This window comes from Lampris incognitus, chromosome 1, assembly GCF_029633865.1.
Source record: "Lampris incognitus isolate fLamInc1 chromosome 1, fLamInc1.hap2, whole genome shotgun sequence".
Taxonomy (NCBI): Eukaryota; Metazoa; Chordata; class Actinopteri; order Lampriformes; family Lampridae; genus Lampris; species Lampris incognitus.
The window spans coordinates 135,088,542-135,109,958 of NC_079211.1; the positions used below are offsets into that span (position 1 = coordinate 135,088,542).

Below are 21,417 nucleotides of genomic sequence, written 5' to 3' on the forward strand. Positions count from 1 at the left end.
GTCCCTACAGACACAATGGGCCGTGTCTGCGGGTGGGAAGCCGGATGTGTTCTGGTCGCTGCACTAGTGCCTCCTCTGGTCGGTCGGGACGCCTGCTCAACTGGGAAGGGGAACTGCGGGGGGGGGGGGGAGTAGCGTGATCCTCCCACACGCTACGTCCCCCTGGCGAAACTCCTCACTGTCAAGTGAAAAGAAGCGGTTGGCGACACCACATGTATCGGAGGAGGCATGTGATAGTCTGCAGCCCTCCCGGGATCAGCAGAGGGGGTATAGCAGCGACCGGGACAGCTCGGAAGAGGGGCTTAAATGGCCGGAGACAATTGGGGAGAAAAAAGGGGGGGTTGCATGACGATATGGGAGAGTAGTAGAAGCGAGGTTAAGAGGAGAGGTGATGGGCGTCCGGGTGGCATGGCGGTCTATTCCGTTGCCTACCAACACGGGGATCTGCATGAGGATAATCCTCATAATTGTGGAACTAACTTGATATGTACAACTTGAAACTTTTCAACCATTTGCTGGCAGGTGCAGTTGAAAGTTTGTCGACAATTCTGTGCATGTCGTTGACATTTATCCATGGTAAATCTTGCAGGCATCGCGAAAAATATGCCATTGTCAATAGCACACGCCAAACAAACAGGAAACTGGTATGACCGCTGCAGTAGAAACCGGAAGTCAGTGGACTGCAGTTATGCACAGAGCCGATTGGCCGTGTCTGCGGATGGGAAACCAGGTGTGGGTATGAGTCCTGGCCGGGGGGGCGCCTGTTTGGGTGGGAGGGGGAACTGGGGGGAAGAGCGTGATCCTCCCACGCAGTGGAGTAAGTTTCACTTGAACATGGGGGGGGACATTTAGCGGGGGGTCAGGGGGTCCTCCCCCTGGAAATTTTGAGCATCACACATTTAATTTCCTGCATTCTGGTGAATTTGTATGCACCAATTTGCTCTTTTTCTACATCAATTTATTGTGGAAATGTCTTATTTATGTAAAAGAATAACAACTTTCAGATAGGCTAGCCTATCGGATATCTTCTGTTACTTTCCTCTTGCTCATGTTGACTCTGAATGAAAGTAGTAGATGCATTTTAACTAATACAATACCCTTGGCACAAATTGGTTTGTAGATGTACCTATTATGTTATCTCATGTGCCCGAAATTATCAGTTCAAGTTAGTTTAAGCTAACATAAACGTCTAGGGGCTACTGTTAGCAAGCGCTAGCTAGCTAGCTAGTTCGTGAGGGGGTCTGAACTGATAACCCCAAACACAAGTTATAAACTAGATCAGGCTATAATTCATCCGGAAATACGTAAGAAAATCTAACCCAGAAACCCCAAAGGTAAGAAAGGGTGGTGTACTGGGCTAGACAAGCAAGCTGGCTAGCTACATTACTTACACTTGCTTACACGATCATTCATGCTCCGGTCTCCTGGTTGTCAGGAGTAACTGCAAGACATCAACGAGGTCGGCAATCCTAGTGGCAAGGTTAAAATGGTATGGTCCAAGCATAGGGATATATGAAATCGTTGGAAAACAAGTATGAATGACATTTTATGTAGTTCGACTATCTTGTGTTGTTATTTTACCTTTTTTTGGCGAGGGAGTTAACATTATCATTCATGATATATTTTTTGGGGGGGACAAATTCACCTCTTCTAAATATTGAGGGGGACATGTCCCCCCTGACCCCCATAAATTACGCCTGTACTCCCACGCGCTACATTCCCCTGGCGAAACACCTCACTGTCAGGTGAGCCCTCCCCGGATTGGCAGAGGGGGTAGAGCAGCGACCGGGACAACTTGAAAGAGTGGGGGTAATTGGTCAAGTGCAATTGGAAGAAAAGGGGGAAGGAAAAAAAAAGAGGAGCGGTGAAAAAAGAGGAGCAGTGATGGTTAGTGAGCAGCAGTATGGTTTCATGCCACGAAAGAGCACTACAGATGCGATGTTTGCTTTGAGAATGTTGATGACGTATGGGGGTCAGAAGGAGTTACATTGTGTCTTTGTAGATTTAGAGAAAGCATATGACAGGGTGCCGAGAGAGGAGGTGTGGTATGAGGAAGTCGGGAGTGGCAGAGATGTATGTAGGAGTGGTGCAGGATATGTATGAGAGCTGTGACAGTGGTGAGATGTGCGGTTGGAATGACAGATGGGTTCAAGGTGGAGCTGGGATTATATCAATGATCGGCTCTGAGCCCTTTCTTGTTTGCAATGGGGATGGACAGGTTGACGGATGAGATCAGGAAGGAGTCTCCATGGACTATGATGTTCACGGATGACATTGTGATCTGTAGTGAGAGAAGGATGCAGGTTGAGGAGAGCCTGGAGAGGTGGATGTATGCATGGGAGAGAAGAGGAATGAAAGTCAGTAGGGGCAAGATGGAATACATGTGCATGAATGAGAGGGAGGACAGTAGAATGGTGAGGATGCAAAGAGTAGAGGCGATGAAGGCGTATGAGTTTAAATACTTGGGGTTAACTGTCCAAAGTAACGGGAGTATGGAAGAGAGGTGAAGAAGAGAGTGCAGGCAGGGTGGAGTGGGTGCAGAAGAATGTCAGGAGGGATTTGCAACAGAAGGGTACCAGCAAGAGTGAAAGGGACGGCTTACAAGATGGTAGTGAGACCAGCTATGTTGTATGGTTTGGAGACAGTGGCACTGACGAAAAGACAGGAGGCGGAGCTGGAGGTGGCAGCGTTGAAGATGCTAAGATTTTCATTGGGAGTGACGAAGGAGGACAGGATTAGGGATGAGTATATTAGAGGGACAGCTCCAGTTGGACGGTTTGGAGACAAAGCAAGAGAGACGAGATTGAGATGGTTTGGACATGTGTGGAGGAGAGATGCTGGGTATATTGGGAGAAGGATGCTGCATATGGAGCTGCCAGGCAAGAGGAAGGCCAAAGAAGGTTTATGGATGTGGTGAGGGAGGACATGCAGGTGGCTGGTGTGACAGGAAGATGCAGAGGACAGGAGGAGATGGAAACAGATGATCCGCTGTGGTGACCCCTAACGGGAGCAGCCAATAGTAATAGTAGTTTAAAAAAAAATGAGGATGCCAGTGTCCCCATGTGAAATCTAATGCAGCGTCACAACAGAGTGCATCGTATCCTGCTGTGAATGGGTCTGTTGCTGGAGCTGCAGACTGATCAGTGCCCATGATGACCCGTCCACTGTCAAAACCTCCTTCAATGGGCACGTGAGCGTCGGAGCTGGACCTTGGAGCAGTGGAAGGAGGTCACCTGGTTCGACGAATCATGTTTTCTTTAAGATCATGTGGATGGCTGTGTGCGTGTGCACCGTTAACCTGGGGAAGTGATCGCTCCCAGGATGCACTGTGGGAAGAAAAACTGTTGGGAGGGAGTGTGATGCTCTGAGTAATGTTCTCCTGGGAAACCCTGGGTCCAGCCATTCATGTGAATGTCAATTTGATCCGTTCCACCTACCTAAACATCGTTGCAGACCAAGTACACCCCTTCATCTTAATGGAATTTCCTGATGGCAGTGGACTCTTTCAGCAGGATAATGCGCCCTGCCACACTGCATACATAACTCGGGAATGGTTTGAGGAACATGATGAAGTTCAAGGTGTTACTCTTGCCTCCAAATTCTCCAGATCTCAATCCAATTGAGCATCTGTGGGATGTGCGGGACTGATAAGTCTGATCCACGTCACAATTTACAGGATTTGAAGGATCTGCTACTAATGTTTTGGTGCAAGATTCCACAGGACACCTTCAGGGGTCTTGTAGAGTCTATGTCTCTGCAGGTCGTCGCTGTTTTGGTGGCACAGAGAGGACCAACAGCAGGCAGGTGGTCATAATGTTTTGGCTCATCAGTGTGACCAGGAGGTGAAAGAGTTGAAGAAAGACATTTTAAGCAAAACATGCAGAGCTCAACTTAATATTTTGTTAGTGTATATATTGAATGAATCAATGAATATATTGTTATATTATGGTAGATTTTGTAGGTAGTTCCTCAATTTTAGTATGATTAGCATACAAATCTATTTGCAACATCCTTTGTTCATGTTGTGTGTAGGAGTCTTTTCTTTCTTTTTTTTACCGAGTCCCAATTCAGTAGTGATACCTACTTAAATACCACTTTATAAAAGAACCCTTGCTATTTTACACAGTGACGCCAGCCACATTCTCAGTTTCTAAGCATTTCACTTGTGGGACCTGCAAAGGCACCAGATAGAATTTTTTTCTACACTGATTGCCATTTGAAAAATAAAACAAACCCCATTTCGCCACATATTTTTTGCACACAAAATGCATTCATTTCTGAGCCAGCATTACATCAACTCGAGGTATTTCCCATTTAGGAAAAAAAAAAAAATCAAATAAATTGGATTTTTTTTCCATTTCAATAAATGGGATTCATGAATGTACCATGGTATAATGGTGTCCAGTGCCCAGGGATCCCCACCACAGCCACTTTCACCCAGTAGCACACCTTCATCCAGAGAACACAGCGATTTATTTGACAAAATGATGCAAGTGGACGGTCCCGATCTCGAAAACCCCTCTTTCCCCCCTAAGCACGCACCTGGTGGAGCGGGGAACTTAAAAAATATATATATATATATATATATATATATATATATATATATATATATATATATATATACAGAATTTGAATTGTGTGCATCAGCATTTTAATCGGACAAAGCAAGAAAACATTGATTACAGTAGCAGAGTCATTATCAATTCCCATGGCTAACACCTCTCTAAACAAAAACGGGTCTGGAAATGTCTGTAGGCACTGCCTAATTAAGAGTGCATCATGTCAGCTAAAAGAAACCAGCTCTATAAGGCAACAATTATAATGTAGGCCTCCCATTTCTCTGGCAAAACAAGGGCAACAGTGTAAAAGTTGGATCCACTCAAGATACAAAATACTGGCATTTCAAGAGATTTTACAAAAAAAAAAGCATAAACAGCCATGTCATCACAACTTTAACATTAGATTTGCGTTTTTAACATTTAAGTTTCGACCGCATGGCAATGCTGTCTTGTCCCTAAATGGAAGTTACATGTTGCACCTTGCCAGCGTCACATTTGATAGTGCCACTCTGCTACGTACAATGTCGGTAGTTAACTGTGGAGTTAAAACAACAAAAAAAAAAAAAAAAAAAGAAAGAAAAAAAAGCAAGCACTCACAGTTAACCGTAGCATTTTACTTACATGTTTCAAATGAATGTATGATTATTTACATGTGGAGAAAAGATTTTGAGGCTGTCCAAAAGGATGTGAAGGAGAAATGGAATGCAAAAAGAAAGAAAAAAAACACTCTTGGCAATCAAATTTGTTTAAGAACGAGGAAAAACTGTGCAATATTTATCTGCCCTTACAGAAAAACAGCAGTGGCAACAATCCCTGCAATTTGTTTTAATCCAAGAGAAAATGAGAAAAAAATTAAACCAATTTCCATTTCTCAAATAATAACTAAAGCTCATAACTTAGAACATGACTCAGACTGAAACAATATTTTGTCTAAAAAAAAAATAAAAATAACCGACAACCCCTCTTCAACTGTCCAAGAGGAAAGATGTGAAAATGGAAGCGACTTGGGTCAAATGTAAAACCCAAAATGAAAAAAAAAAAAGCAAACCAAGTTTCTCCTTTACAGTTTTATATTCATTTACAGTTAACTTAAAACTGGTAAGAGCCCAGGTTCATGGCCAGTCTCTCCTACCACAAAGGGGCGTAAATACCTGTGTGGGTCAAATCGCTCCTTCCTGGCTCCCTTAACCTCAACCCCCACCCTCCCCTCCCCATGTAAATCCCCTTTACATCTTCTATTAGATGTCAACCTCCCCTTTGGGATCCATGTCCCAGTAAAAGTCTTAGTCCTGCCGCAAATGGAGGCGGTTACACAGCCCCGTGGGTCGCCTTACAGCCAATAGGAGGCTAATGGTTGACAAAAATTCCCACCCTGCCCCCTAAAATCAGTGTGTTGGGTATCCTGCGGCTCCCATACCAGGCTGGTTGGCTAGCATACTCCCATTCAATCCCTGCGTAGGCTCCATAACCCCACCGTTACTGATGGCGCTCACGCCAGTCCACCCAGCACTGGCCGGTAAGTGACTGCAAAAATGAGGGAAAGAGACGGGAGAGGGAGAGACAGAGACAAAGAGACAGAAAGAGAGACAAAATGCCAGCAGGTTAGAAAAGACAAGGCGATAGTGAGCCAGGTGGGGGGGGGCAGTATATTAATTAGGGCTAATAAGATCCGGACAGACGAATGAGAATAGGAGGGCAAACGAGAGTTATCAGATCGTGAGGATAAGGAAGGCTGGGCGAAAATGAAGCTAGCAAAACAAGCTAGAAAAGAAGGTGTAGGGGCCAAAGGGAAACATGATTTTATTGAACATGAGAGGGCAAGCAGACAAAGAGAATACGGGCTAAGCAGAGTGAGCTGTTAAATTCTTTACACCATCCTCCCAACTGCTGACCAATTATACAACAGCAGCATTTATCAGGCTATATTAAAATGAGCTACACAATATCAAATAACAAATTTTGACTCTGTTTGTACAAGAAACTAAATATATATGGTTTAACCTAATCACAATCTGCTTTTTACCACTGTTTGTAAAACAAAATCCAAAGAAAGACTGACATTTTATACAGGATTGGGCTCATCTGCAGATTTTATGTCCAACGAGAGTTGTAACCTCTTTTCTCAGGCATTACACATTTTCATTGGACAATCACACACTCTGCCCTAACTTACATATACCTTAAACCTTCATAGATAACCATGTCCTATGGTCATTTCAATAGGAATAATATAGTCTTTGGGTGTTTCGTGTGTTTCAAGATGCAAAAAAGTTCTTGCACATATGAAGAAAAAAAAAATCTGAAAGCCAACACCACATGGTTTTTCAAATGACCCAATGATAAACAGAGGCATTCAGCAATTATTGGTGTTTAAAAAAAAACAAAAAAAAAAACAAAAACAAAACAAAAACAAAAATTGCTGAAAATGCTGGAGCATAGTTGTGGACACAGACGATGACTTAACAGCCCATGAAAAATACAGTCCCATTCAGAGCTCCTCACACTCATGGGGGGAGGGGGGGGATGGTTCTTCATTAAATTATCCCCATCTCAAAGCAAGCGAAATGAAAATTATCTTCCTGAATGAGATATTCACCATTAACAAAAATGATGCATTTTTTTGACATGTCAACCATTTCGAAAAATTGTGCGGGAAAAAAAAAGAACAAATGATTTAGATGAAATAAACTGGTTTAATAGCATTATGTGATCAATATTACCATTCTGGAATGTCTTAATAAACAACTGAGTGACTTTCAAGTAACAAAAACAAAACATAAACTTCAAAAAAATGGCGTGGGTTTTACCAGTAGGGGGATTCAAATGAAATCCTGATGCACAGTCAATTAATGAAAAATGGAAGTTCGTGTATAACTGTTCTGTTTTGTTGTGGTGGTTTTGTTTCAATCTTCAAAAAACTGGACATGGTGAGGGGGCTGGCGAGGAGGGCAAGGGGCAGAAGTGGGGATGGATACTGAGGAGGGGATAAATGGCTCCCTCCTGTGGCCAGAGCTGGCACTCCCTTTCCCTGGTCTTGGAGGAGCCCTGGGTGGCGCTGGAGCAAAAGGTGGAGATGGAGGAAAGGGAGCCCTGTGCACAGCATGTTACTTACTTGAAGCCCTGCTGGTTCCAGGCTTGGCCATAGACACCATAGGTGGGGACCTGCCAGCCATTGTGGACGTACTGGCCGATCTGCGGGCCATTGCCGTACCACTGGCCCCATTGGCCATAGGGCTGGGCTGCAGTGAAGCCCATCTTGTTCTGCTGGAGATGAGAACCAACCGAAATATTTAACCAACATAACAGCAGTGGGGGCCAAACCCATCCCCAAAACAAGCCAGTTTCTTTCCAAAAAAAAAATTCCCAGTAAAAATGTATAGTTGTCATCCAAGGTTCTCATGCTGACCATTAAAAAGCTTCCTGACTTTACCAAGACATGAGCCTCCTTTACAGCTGAAAACTACCTTTCAACTCAGAAAGGTTCCTAAGGGAATAATTAATGTAAAATCAATTAGCAAGCATGCAGCACAGCCTACTGTGTTGAATACTCAGAAACGAATAACAAATATAACGCTCTAAGTTTGGGGGTTCCACTCCCGTTGTTGCTCATTGAGTGGAATGTGACACCTAAGCCATCATTGTTAGTAGATCTATTTCATTTCAACACGGTCCGGGTATGGATTAATCTATGTATGGCTGCTTGACAGAAATTACGGATGTCAAACAGAAAAACAGTCACTCAACACTTCGCACCTCCAGATTTATTTCACTACATCGTAGACTGTCTTACAGTTTCTGTCATAACATATTACTGTCATTTTCTCTGTTAGCAGACAATTTTATCCAAAAGTGACTTATAAGAGCCAGCAATTAGCATATAAATTTTGGTTCAACCTTCAGGCAACTTAAGAGCACACAACAGTAATCATATAGCCAAGAGAGCAACTGTCAAATGTTTCACAGCTGTTGTCAAATCTAACAAAGCTTTAAGGGGTTTGACATCTACTGAGGCTGCCTATTGTTGTGCACACTGATTCTACTGTAAGACACTGTAGATGAATATGACCACAAAATGGAAGATATTGTGTTCAAAAAGGGTTTACACCCTTAGTGTTCGTTCGTGGGTCAACTAACCATCATCCAGTAAAATGTTTTATCTGCTAAGAAACTATAATTCGTCCATAATAATAGCTATAAATATATATAGATAGATAGATAGATAGATAGATAGATAGATAGATAGATAGATAGATAGATAGATAGATAGATAGATAGATAAATACTTTGATATTTTATTAACCTTGGACCACATTCAACTCAAAATGTACAAATCGTTTTTAGTTTAAAATAGGCACAATTTATCCATTTTATTGCTTATGGTGAACAGAACAGGCAAATCTATTGTAAGACCAGGAGAGGCTAATGATAAACAAAAGGGGTTTGATTTTTATACGTTAAAATGAGAAATTGTTCCATCTGTTTTATGGATCAAAATTGACCGTATATACTTTCCTCTGAAAAAAGTCAAATTTAATTGCCAACAATCACACCAGACTAATGAACAAGTTTCATCTCTGGCAAGGTGTATGTGTGTATGTATATATGTGTTCATGTTTATATGCATGATGGGCAGTATGTGAATGTTGGGTGTGTGCCTTGCAAATGTATTTTTGACATTTGTAGTAAATGGTGCTGGTGTCCTTGTTGTTAGGGCAGCACTGGCATCTTTTCCTCTCATACAGTTGCATCTTTGGCTTGAAGCTGCATCACGACGTTGGCAGGGCTAGACATTGCCGTTGTTCAATATGAGGGCTCACTAGAGCTCTTCCTAGCTCCTCCACAAAGAGCCTCTTTTTGGATGGCTTTGCAGAGTTCCACCCAGGATTAATTTCAGGCCACACTACAAATGCATTGTAAGCCGAAACATCAAAGACGTTGTAAAAGATGACCAATGGCCACCTTGCTGTCATCCACAAGTGTAGGTGCCAGTGACCTGGTCCAAGTTGTGAACTCCTTTGTTTTTATTGTAATCCAGGATTACTTCTGGCTTTCCAGCTTCCCTGCTGCTCACAGCCGCTCCTGTGGAGTGTGCTCAACAGCATCACATTTTTGTTCTTCTTGGGACAGTATGACAACTTTGGTGTCTTCAGTAAAGGCAAAGTTCAAGGAGAGGGCCTTTTGTCCTGAGAGTGCAGGATAGTTCAGGTTTATTTTTCCTGACTGTCCCCACTATGGTCAGTTTCTTTCGCAGCAGCTCTTCGCCAAGGGCATGAGAAGTGAAAAAAATGTCGCACATGATGTTGTGCCCCTAAAGACCCCTGTCATTTCCAGCACCACAGGCATGCCCCGATTCTTCTCTGGCACAGCTCCAGGTTTACCTGTATATATTTGCAAATTCCATGCACAGCGGTTCCTTGCATCACAAGCTGCCCAGAGTTTGATGCCATATTTTCCAAACTTACTGGAAATGTATGGTCTAAATGGACAGTGACCTCTGAATGGGACCAGCCTTTCATCTACCATGACCTTAGGCCCTCGATTGTAGGTCTGTCGCAAGCATTCCACGCATTTGTCCCAAACATCTCTTATTGGTGAAACATTGTACTTTTCTCATGACGAGCCAATCTTATCTCACGATTGTCAAATCCCATAACTCTCGAAATAATATGAAAGGTTTGAAGTGACATAGTAGCATGGAAAGTAGCCTGGCCTATTTCAGCATCACATAAAATCGAAGTGGCCTCATTGTTGGATTTGTATACCTGGGCAAGTAGCAGCAGCCCCATCCATGTAAGCATGGAAATTTCATGTGTAAATCACCCTCCAACTATTCCCAAACACTTGTCTCCCCTCCATGTTGGTCATGTCAATAATTATCTTTTCTATAGGCTGTGGTATAAAAAGCTCAAAGGCAGATTGTATGTCTTTGATATGTGAGACTGAATACCTTGTGGGACTTTTTTTTTAACTACTTTATTAATCCCCATGGGGAAATTCTTTCTCTGCATTTAACCCATCCTAGCTGTGTAGCTAGGAGCAGTGGACAACCACAGTGCAGTACATGGGGACCAACTCCAGTTTGTCTTGCCATACCTCACTCAGGAGCACAGACAGGAGGAGTATTAACCCTAACATGCATGTCTTTTTGATGGTGGGGGAAACCGGAACACCCGAAGAAAACCCACTGCAGACACGAGGAGAACATGCAAACTCCACACACAGGACGATCTGGGATAACCCCCGAGGTTTGACAACCCCAGGGTTCAAACCCAGGACCTTCTTGCTGTGAGGTGACAGCGCTAACTACTGAGCCACCATGCCGCCCACAAAATTACTTGGGGTCATTCTGAGATTGTTCTCTACCCTGCCTTTCATGGGGGATTGAAGACCATGATATTTTGCCTTTTTTTTTTTTTTTGATGTCATTATCTTTCTTTGAGCTTCTGAATCATAAGGGTCCTTTTCCTCATCAGAGCTCTCTTCAGTCTGGATCACATTCAACATTGACCTCTATTTCAGACACTCCTCTATTTCACATTCTCCCTGCAATCCCTCCTCCTCGTCAAGCTCAAATACATAACCAAGAGCTTCTTGAGTAGTAAATCTTTTCTTCATGTTGACAACTGCAGATATTGCTTCAGAATCAGATGTGGGTAAGGCCTCAAACAGGTCTTACTTATAGCGATTTCTGTAACCATTCCCCCACAGACGAAATATTCAAAACTTCCTCTGCGAGAAAGAAGTGGTTTCCGTAATAACAGTATAAAATGCATGCTGTGAGGAGTGAGAAATGAAGTGCGAGAAAGCCCCTGCCTATAGTACTGCTATACAGCTGGGGGACAGATGTGCATGTATGTGTGTGGGGTGTGAGTGAAAGAGAGTGGGGTGGGTGTGCGTGGGGTTATATTTGCAGCGTGCCACTCTACAGTTGAATTCAAGTCAATGCGCTTTCTTGGCATGAAACATAATTTTAATATTACACAATATTATACTACTATAGGATTTTATTACCATTATGTTTGTTTTGTTGTTAATTTTTGTTATTCATGACGGTTTGGCAACATTTACTATGTATTTCTCTGCATTAACAACCCATAATTCCAACTGGGTCAAATTTGATCCATAACACCACAGATGTAACTTTTTCTTTTATAGGCATTTCAAAAAAAAAAAAAAAAAAGATTAAAAAAAAGGTGTTTTATTGTATTCAGTAGGCCATTATTGGGGATGTAATGAAGCCTTGTTTTGATCAGAAAAAATTAAAGCTATGTTTCACACACCTAAACTTGAACACGTGTTTGGGTCAAATTTGACCCAAACACAATAGGAGGGTTAAAAAGGCAGAGCAGTGTTAGAACAAGCCAATGACTGTTCTCCCCTTACCTGGGGCATGGGCATCTGCTGCATGGGATTCATCATATCTGGAGTCTCCTTACCCCAATAGCACTTCACTATGTGACCCTCTAGTGAGGTACCATTTGCCGACACAATGGCATGGGCTGCAGCCTCATGAGAGTTAAACCTAAAAACAAAGATGAACGAATAGGGAAGAGATGGAGAAAAAGAAAGCTTGTTTCCATTGTATTCATTAAAACAATTATGACAACAACCTTTAACTCTGCTACATAACTGCTCTGTTAAAAGCTGCAGAGATGATGGAATATAATTATACGGGCTATTAATCCCTCTAAAATATACTTTACTATTATTTCATGAATATGAATTTGTCTTTGTCATCACTTAGCCAGCACCATATTCATCACTACCCCCTTCTATTACCAAAAAAAAAAAGAACCCAACCATAATGACAAAATACTAACAGAAAAGTTACAACAATTAAAAGCATTATCTTTGACCTTGGCACATTGCAAAAAATTGAGTTTGGCAGGACATTATTAGTCAGACCCTGACATACCTCACAAAAGAGTAACCTTTGTCTGGGAACACTCGGATTTCCATGATTTGTCCAAAGGGGGAGAAGGTCTGTCTCATCAGTTGTTCTGGAAGCCAGACAGAGGACAAATAGTTAGGAAACATCTCGTATCATTATGAGAAGTTATGCCATCAAAACAACTCCCAGCAGAAGCACTCAGCAGAGACATACTTGGACATTATTCTGTCACCGATTACCCATGACAGGTTAGAGGGCAATTCTGCTTAAGTTAGACAACCAGAATTAGAAATGACCCACCTGAAGCTCGGGAAACACTACACAACATTAAAATTATTAGGATTATTAAGGATTATGGATTATTAAATTATTAAGGATTATGAAAAGACTGGGCATCTTGTACTAAATCCACTGATTTTTGTTAATTTATTTTTTGAAGGAAAAATTGGGGCTCATACAATTAATGACTACACAGGACAAGGGATTATACATTACCGAACTTGCAACTACACACATTAAACTCACACAAAAATCCCAAGCTCTCGTGTTACGAGACACTGGTAGCAAAACAAACATGATACGTTTCTTTCTTTGTGCGGTTACGATTTTGCAGTTCATACTGTACAGGCACTCATGTTCCAGGCACTTATGTTCCAACCATAATTCAATGAACTTTTCTTCCATTTGTGTACTTGAATAGACTCGCAGATTGCTCCCCTTTATAATCGCTTACTGCCCCATTTCCTGCATATTTTTTTTTCCCTCTCTCTCATCTCTCTCATCTTCAGCCGCATTTCCGGGGTCAGGTCACGGTGGCGGCAAGCTAAGTAGGGCACTCCAGACGTCCCTCTCCCCGGGAAGGCCCTCCAGCTCGTCCTGGGGGATCCCAAAGCGTTCCCAGACCAGACTGGACATGTAGTCCCTCCAGCGCGTTCTGGGTCTACCCCAGGGTCTCCTCCCAGTTTGCCGTGCCCAGTAAACCTCCAAAGGAAGGCGCCCAGGAGGCATCCTAATTAGGTGCCTGAACCATCTCAACTGGCTCCTTTCGATGCGAATGAGCAGCAGCTCGTGCGCCTCACCCTATCTCTAAGGCTGAACCCAGACACCCTACGGAGGAAACTAATTTCAGCCGCTTGTATCCGCGATCTCACCCTTTCGGTCACTACCCAAAGCTCATCACCATAGGTGAGGACTGGAACAAAGATTGACTGGTAAATTGAGAGCTTTGCCTCCCGGCTCAGCTCCCTCTTCACCACAACGGTCTGGTACAACGTCCGCATTACTGCTGATGCTGCACCAATCCGCCTGTCAATCTCCCACTCCATCCTACCATCACTCGTGAACAAGACCCTGAGATACTTGAACTCCTTCACTTGAGGCAACAATTCATCTCCAACCCGGAGGGAGCAATCCACCATTTTCCGGTAGAGAACCATGGCCTCAGACTTGGAGGTGCTGACACTCATCCCAGCCATTTCACACTCAACTACAAACCGCCCCAGTGCGTGCCGGAGGTCGCGTTCTGATGAAGCCAACAAAACCACATCATCTGCGAAGAGCTGAAATGCAATTCTGAGGTTCCCAAAATGGACACACTCCTCACCTTGGCTGCACCTTGAGATCCTGTCCATGAATATCACAAACAGAATTGGAGACAAGGGACAACCTTGGCAGAGTCCGACACCCACCGAAAACGTGTTTGACTTTGTGCCAAGAATGTGGACACAGTTCTTACTTTCGTTATACAAGGACCGGATGGCTTGTAGCAACTGCCCCGGTACCCCATACTCCCGCAGTACCCCCCACAGAGTGCCCCGGGGTACACAGTCGTAAGGCTTCTCCAAGTCCATGAAACACATGCAGACTGGCTGGTCAAACTCCCATGCCCCCCTCAGCACTTCCACAAGGGTAAAGAGTTGGTCTGTTGTTCCACAGCCAGGACGGAATCCGCATTGTTCCTCCTGGATCTGAGGTTCGACAATCGGTCGGAGCCTCCTTTCGAGCACCCTAGAGTAGACTTTTCCAGGGAGGCTGAGCAATGTGATGCCCCGATAATCGGAGCACACCCTCCGGTCCCCCTTTTTGAATATGGGAACCACCACCCCAGTCTGCCACTCCACAGGTACTGTCCTTGACCTCCACGTGACACTGAAGAGGCATGTCAACCAAGACAGCCCAACAATGTCCAGAGCCTTCAGCATCTCCGGGCAAATCTCATCCACACCCAGCGCCTTGCCACCGAGGAGCTTTTTAACTACCTCAGAGACCTCTGCCAGGGATATGGGTGGGGCTTCCCCTGAGTCTTCAGACTCTACCTCCTCCACTGAGGGCGTGTTAGTCGGGTTCAGGAGCTCCTCAAAGTGTTCTTTCCACTGCTCGACAACATCCCCAGTCCAGGTCAACAGTTCCCCTCCCCGGCTGAACACAGCCTGAGTCAAGCCCTGCTTCCCCTTCCTGAGTCGCCGGATGGTTTGCCAGAACTTCCTTGAGGCCAACCGAAAGTCCTCCTCCATAGCCTCGCCGAATTCCTCCCACACCCGAGTTTTTGCTTTTGCAACCGCCGAAGCAGCAGCTGTTCTGGCCTCCCGGTACCTGTCTGCTGCTTCAGGAGACCCCTGGGCCAACCAAGTCCAAAAGGCCTCCTTCTTCAGCCTGACGGCTTCCCTCACCACCGGTGTCCACCAACGGGTTCTTGGGTTGCCACCTCGACAGGCACCGACGACCTTTTGACCACAGCTCCTGCCTGCCGCATCTACAATAGAGGCTTTGAAAATGGCCCACTCAGACTCCATGTCCCCAGCCTCCCTCGGGATACACGAGAACTTCTTCCGGAGGTGGGAGTTGAAGACCTCACAGACAGGGGCCTCCGCCAGACGTTCCCAGTTCACCCTCACTACATGTTTGGGTTTGCCAGGTCTGTCCAGCAGCCTTCCCCACCATCTAATCCAACTCACCACCAGGTGGTGATCAGGTGACAGCTCTGCTCCTCTCTTCACCAGAGTGTCCAAAACATACGGCCGCAGATCTGATGATACGACCACAAAGTCTATCATCAATCTTCGGCCTAAGGCGTTCTGGTACCAAGTACACTTATGAACTACTTTATGTTTGAACATGGTGTTTGTTATTGCCAATCCATGACTCACACAGAAGTCCAATAACAAGGCATCGCTTGCGTTCAGATTGGGGAGGCTGTTCATCCCAATCATGCCCCTCCAGGTTTCTCCACTGTTGCCCACGTGAGCGTTGAAGTCCCCCAGCAGAACTATAGAGTCCTGAGGTGGAGCCCTATCCAGGACACCACCCAGAGACTCCAAGAAGGCCGGATACTCTGAACTGCTATTTGGTGCATAAGCACACACAACAGTCAGAGCCTTTCCCCCATCGACTTGCAGTCGTATAGAGGCAACCCTCTCATTCCCCGGGAGAACTCCCAACACGGCGGCGCTCAACCGGGGACTTGTGAGTATCCCCACACCCACCCGGCGCCTGTCACCTTGGCCAACTCTGGATAAGTAATAAGTCCAGCCCCTCTCCAGGTGTTTGGTACCAGAGCCCATGCTGTGTGTGGAGGTGAGTCCAACTATATCTAGTTGGTACTACTCCACCTCCCGCACCATTCTCGAATTCTGACGATTCTTGGAGGATGATTCTCCTCCGAGAATCATCACCTTAACGTGGTGGAGGGCTTTGTGTGTCCCAGTGATCCTGGGAGCTGTGTTGTCGGGGGCAATAGCCCCTGGTAGGGTCTCCCAAGGCAAATTGGTTCCAGGGGAGGGGCCAGACTAAGAGCGATTCCCAAAAAACCCAATGAATTTACACCAGCAGTTACAGCACCTCACCCGGAAAAGGGAAACCGGTGCCCCCTCCTGGAGCCAGACCTGGGAGGGGAGCTCGCCGGCGAGCGTCTGGTGGCCTGGCCTTGGCCCATTGGGCCCAGTTGGAAAAAAACAACATGGAGCCACCACACGTGGAGATGAGCATTGGGGTAGGGTGCGATGCAGGCCGGGCGGCAGGCAAAGGCAGGGACCGGGGCGTGCCGACTTTCGGCATCGCAGATTGGTCCTTGGGACGCGGAATAATTTTTTTCTCACCCTTAATTTCCAGTTGCTATTGATGGGATCTGTTCAGGTTTATGCTGTTGACCAACATACACTACTCGACCATGTCCTGATCCCAGTCACAAAAATGAAACATGTTTGGTATAACTGAAGTGGCTTTGAATCGCTTAGTAATTAGATCAGGAGGCAAGAGATTATAGCGTTTGAGCCCCTCGCTCACTTGTCGATTTTCTGTGCCAACTGTCCGCCCAGACTGCCCCAAAACCTGCAGACTAGCATAGCTCAGCACAGACTAGGCCCAATTGTGATTCCTGGCTATAAATCTGGGGGAAGAGTTATGTAGTTTAACCCTAGCATATAGGGATTAAGCTGCAAAACACTTCTTAATGTATACTTTTATCAAGATTTGCTAAGATGTTAATGAATTGTGTGGCTTTTTTTTGTATCATCATGTTTTAAGTTGCCCTGGTTTTTTGTGATACAGTTTATTAGAAATAGTGATACAGTTTATAAATTTTCCTTTGAAATACACTTCATAGTTAATCATCATTGACTATTATTCTAAATAGGTAGTATTGTTATTCAGACCCGTCAGTCCTGTGCTGACTCCGCCACAGTACACAGTGCAGTTACTGGGGCTGGACTGGTTCACTACTTCTTCAAAGGATAGGTGCTTGGAGTTACCTGGCAGGAAAAAGTTTAGACATAGCTGTTAATACATGAACAACAACAGTGGCCTAAAATCTGAATATTAAAATCAACAGATGACATGACACACTTTCATAGTTGGTCTTTGGGGCAGGGGGCTTTCTAGTGGCCCAGTTAGTTCGAATCTGTCTACCTCCCAGCCACTGACCACCCATTTGCTGAATGGCATTCTCTGCATCCTGAAACATAAAGGATTGGGTTACAATACCAGTGAACTGATCCAAGGTCCAATGCAGGCTATATAATGATTCTAGCAAATTTGTACAACCCTGCCAATGGCAATGGCAATAAATGGTAGATGACAGTAAAAACACTTCATAACCACTCACCCACTTGTTGAAGAAAGACACAAAGCCATAGCCTTTAGATTTCCCTGTAGCCATATCTTTCACAACACGGGCATCCCTATGGATATATGTGGTTGGCAGCAAAATTAAAATTTGCAACATGAGGATTCAAATTTAACCATAATCAATAAAAAAATTGGTAATCCAAAATGGTGCAAATATTTACAAATAAAGTGGACAATTGGAAAACTTTGTTATAAAAGTTATTCATTCAACTGTTTGTGAGCAACAATTATGAGCAACAATTATTTCAGAAATCTGATTTGAGATTACCAAAGTTATCTTTTCTGTCAACGTGGAATGTAAATAAAACAACTATATCCAAGTTCAAAACATCAATAATGGAGAAATTTACCTAATCTTAAATTACCTCAGTGGGCGGAGAAATTTACCTAATCTTAAATTACCTCAGTGGAGGAAAATATTTAGGAATATATCTATACTTTATCTTTAGATATCTGTTGGGATATTTTTTAAAAACATTTTTCTTGAAATTGTAGAGAATTACTAGTGTCATTATAATGTCATTACATAATGTCATTAAGTGGCAGGAGAATGCACCCTAAAACTCCATTCAGATCAACTGCGGGGGACAGAAATATGACTCACAAGAAAGGTAAAATTTAAATATTTTTAATGAATTGTATTCAAAACATATAATCGAAAATTTGAGTAAGAATATTTAATTCAAAATGTTTCTGCCAATGGGATACTTTAGCCCAATTAAATAAAAGGAGGTGAATACTTTTTATAGCTACTGCCAAGTCCCTTCAGTAAGTTTCTTGTATTGGCTCCTTCCTGCCTGCCATCAGAGCCCAGTTTCATTTCCAACTGTCCTTTTCTTGATTTAATAATACTTGTAATTAGATGTTGGCGTGATACATACGATATCTTGCCAAATGGGCCAAAGGCAGTTTTAACGTCTTCTGTGGTTATTTCTGGGCTGAGGTCTCCAACAAAGACATGGAAATGATCTGTAAAGAACACAGTTTAAACATGATTACCACTTCAAACAATTTGATAATATGACTGTCATCTAGGCCAGTGGTTCCCAAACGTTTCTTGACCATAAATAATCTCCAACCCTTCAGCACTGCAAAATGTGTTTGAAACACTTCATACGCCTGTTTAATATGATAAAACAACAATATTTCTCCATCTCCATATTTTGGGTGATGCTCTACATTTTTAAGTCCCCAACATGTACAACACTATCCTTGGATGGATGCGGTGCACTGTTGAACTTACTGCTTGTGTCTTTTTTCTGGCTGGTCGGGGTCGTGGCCCAGTTCACTTTCACCTCCTGGGGAGTGGGGTAGAAAGAAAACAGGCCAGGTGGGGTATGTTTATATCATTCAGAGTACAATACCACTACTGCCTGCCCTACTGCCGCTTGTCACAGTGACTTTCAAAAGAAGTGTTGCTCCTTTCGGAGCATGCAGAACATCTAATGTTTTGAAGCTTTAAAACTAACAAGGAAAACTAGAAATAAAAATAACTGTGTACTTAAGAATCAAATGTATTTGTTGAATCTCAAGTTGTCTTTTGTTGACTATTGAGTATAAAATATAGTGTTCATGATGGGCTACAATTTCTGGTATAAGCCACTCAGTGTACATGTTTGACTGCAAGCGATTTAGGCTTTTGTACAATATATTGAGATAATTCAACAATTCAATACAGTTTCACTGTTTTTTCAACTACTTAGGTTTCAAGAGATGACTAAATAGGCCTGAGCCATTGTAATTTTAAGTTTTAAGCGGCAAAAATGTTATGTCCAATGACTCAGACATCAATGCTATGTGGTCTATTCAAAAGGCACGTCTCAAACTTCCGCCCCCAAAAACCCACCCATCCCCACTCACCCTGTAGATACGATAGCTTACCTTACCCATTATTTTACGTCCGTTCATGGCTGCCAGTGAGGCAGCAGCATGCCTGTGCTCATAGAACTCCACAAAGCAGTACGGATCATTTCCAGCCGTCTGTCAACAGCAAAACAAGGCAGGTAAGACTGCAGCAAAAGTAAAAATTCAATTTCAGCAGATGATAAAGGCTAATCAAGTTTTGAGCCTGGTGTGAAACTGTGACGGGACTTCATAGTAACTGGTAAATTTGTAGGCTTTGATTTTCTTTGATAGTTGTGTGAAAAAAGTCAATGACCCTTTTGTATTCCTCACATTTGACACTAAGACAGCCATACAGAACATTATTTAACCTCTAAACGTTGGCAAGTAATGGTAAAACTAAGAAGCTAAATACTGCTTCACATCAATAAAAAAAATCACTGGTGTTTTTAATAAGCTGTATGTTATCTTTGAAAATTTAGATTATTTGCTGATAAAATAAAACTGACCACGGGTCGTTATTTTACATTCAAACCCATTTTAACGTCTTGATCATTGGTGGTTATTTCACATCCACACACGCTTTAGCGTCTTTTCTAAAGGTTTCCTAAATAATTGAATATGCCCGTTTACCCATGAAGATAGAAGAACATTTCTAACAGCGGATATTTTACCAGAGTAACAGACAACACTGTAAACTTAACACACTATAGATCCAATACCAGGAGGAAAAAATTCTCACATCAACTATCATTTTACAGCTCTTGCAGGGCCCGATCTGTGTGAACACCTGCAGGATGAGGGGCTCGGTGACATCCCTGGACAGGTTCCCCACATACCTGCAAACAAGGGAAGGAGGCTTAGTGAACAGGAAGTAGCGTGCAAACAAAGGCTAGTTAACCCGGCTAGCTACAGTGTCCGACTTTGACAAGCACAAGTAAATCCAGATCAAATTAACACGCAGCAACAATACTTAGGCATGTAGGGGAAAAAAAACTTTACAAATCGAAACCGATGAACTCTTTTTTCGGGGTCAGTCTTTGCTATCTGCCCCTCAGCGTTGACGTGGCTTGTCTTGACATCTAGCGTTAAGCCCTGTAACCCGCCGGTGGAAGACATGCATTAACACGGGCCTCGGCGCAAACTACCTAATTTTACATTAACCGAAAGGTCCTAAATCCGAAATACCCTTCCATAACTAATTTACGAAGGTTACAGAAACTAAGAAATTGTATGAGACAACCTATACGTAACAAAACGGACGGTTTTATTTTAGCTAACGCTAGCTAGCGTTAGCACGTATGCTTCATTTTCAGGCAGGCTACGTCTCCGTCTATGTGCTGTGCAGTAAAACAGACATAATGGAACACGCGTTGTGTCGTCGAGTCTCCTCGTCCCCATCTAAAAAAACTCATTTATCTTTGTAAAATCCAAGCCTAGGAATTATTATCAATGTCGTGTTAAAACAATAACAGCCAGTAGTTATTTTGGAACAGCAATGTCGAAACAATGCTAGCTCAAGAGCGAGCCGTATATCTAAGGAACTCTCCCATTCCGTTCCAGCACTTAGACGAGACCGTGGATACTTACAAGGTTTTGGGTTGATCGTCGTCCATCATCATGGTTCAGTGGTCGTGTCCTGAGAATATTGTTAATCCGTTGACATACAAATAGTCTTAGTTACACTCGGGCGGCTACGAATTTTACGAGATATCTACAATATAATCATCAATCGGTGCCCAGAATATACTCACACCGCAGACAGCTTCAGTCTGATGCAAACAATGGGAAGTTGAAGATGGCGGAGCAGCAGCGTCAGCAGCGTAACCTGCGCGCTGAAATGAATCCAAAAACGAAGCGCTCTCCCTGCGAAGATCTGCCGCCACAAGCACGATCTAATAATGGGATAAATTTATAATGTTTTCTTTTTTTATTAAATACATTTTTAATAAAATGCCATTCACCCTAGTCACACAAATACAATAAAGCGCGTGACAACTGGAC

The 21,417-nt window shown here is 43.5% G+C and overlaps 1 protein-coding gene across 5 annotated transcripts; it reads right to left on the reverse strand.

The window, feature by feature from the left end:
• Positions 1 to 5,763: 5,763 nt before the first annotated feature.
• Positions 5,764 to 21,184, reverse strand: tia1 (TIA1 cytotoxic granule-associated RNA binding protein). Of its 5 annotated transcripts, none has more exons than XM_056298339.1 (12): positions 21,004 to 21,184; positions 20,156 to 20,252; positions 19,453 to 19,551; positions 18,815 to 18,869; positions 18,453 to 18,540; positions 17,549 to 17,624; positions 17,290 to 17,398; positions 17,100 to 17,195; positions 12,475 to 12,559; positions 11,943 to 12,081; positions 7,672 to 7,820; positions 5,764 to 6,083 (listed from the first exon to the last, which is right to left on the reverse strand). In XM_056298339.1, exons 1-12 carry the CDS (start codon positions 21,033 to 21,035, stop codon positions 5,945 to 5,947), a joined length of 1,164 nt encoding a protein of 387 aa, XP_056154314.1. In that variant the 5' UTR covers positions 21,036 to 21,184; the 3' UTR covers positions 5,764 to 5,944. The 5 variants fall into 5 exon arrangements, with proteins under 5 accessions (XP_056154314.1, XP_056154155.1, XP_056154075.1 ...); XM_056298180.1 differs by having other exon boundaries at positions 18,312 to 18,540; XM_056298100.1 differs by having other exon boundaries at positions 7,672 to 7,823; positions 18,312 to 18,540.
• Positions 21,185 to 21,417: the final 233 nt, after the last annotated feature.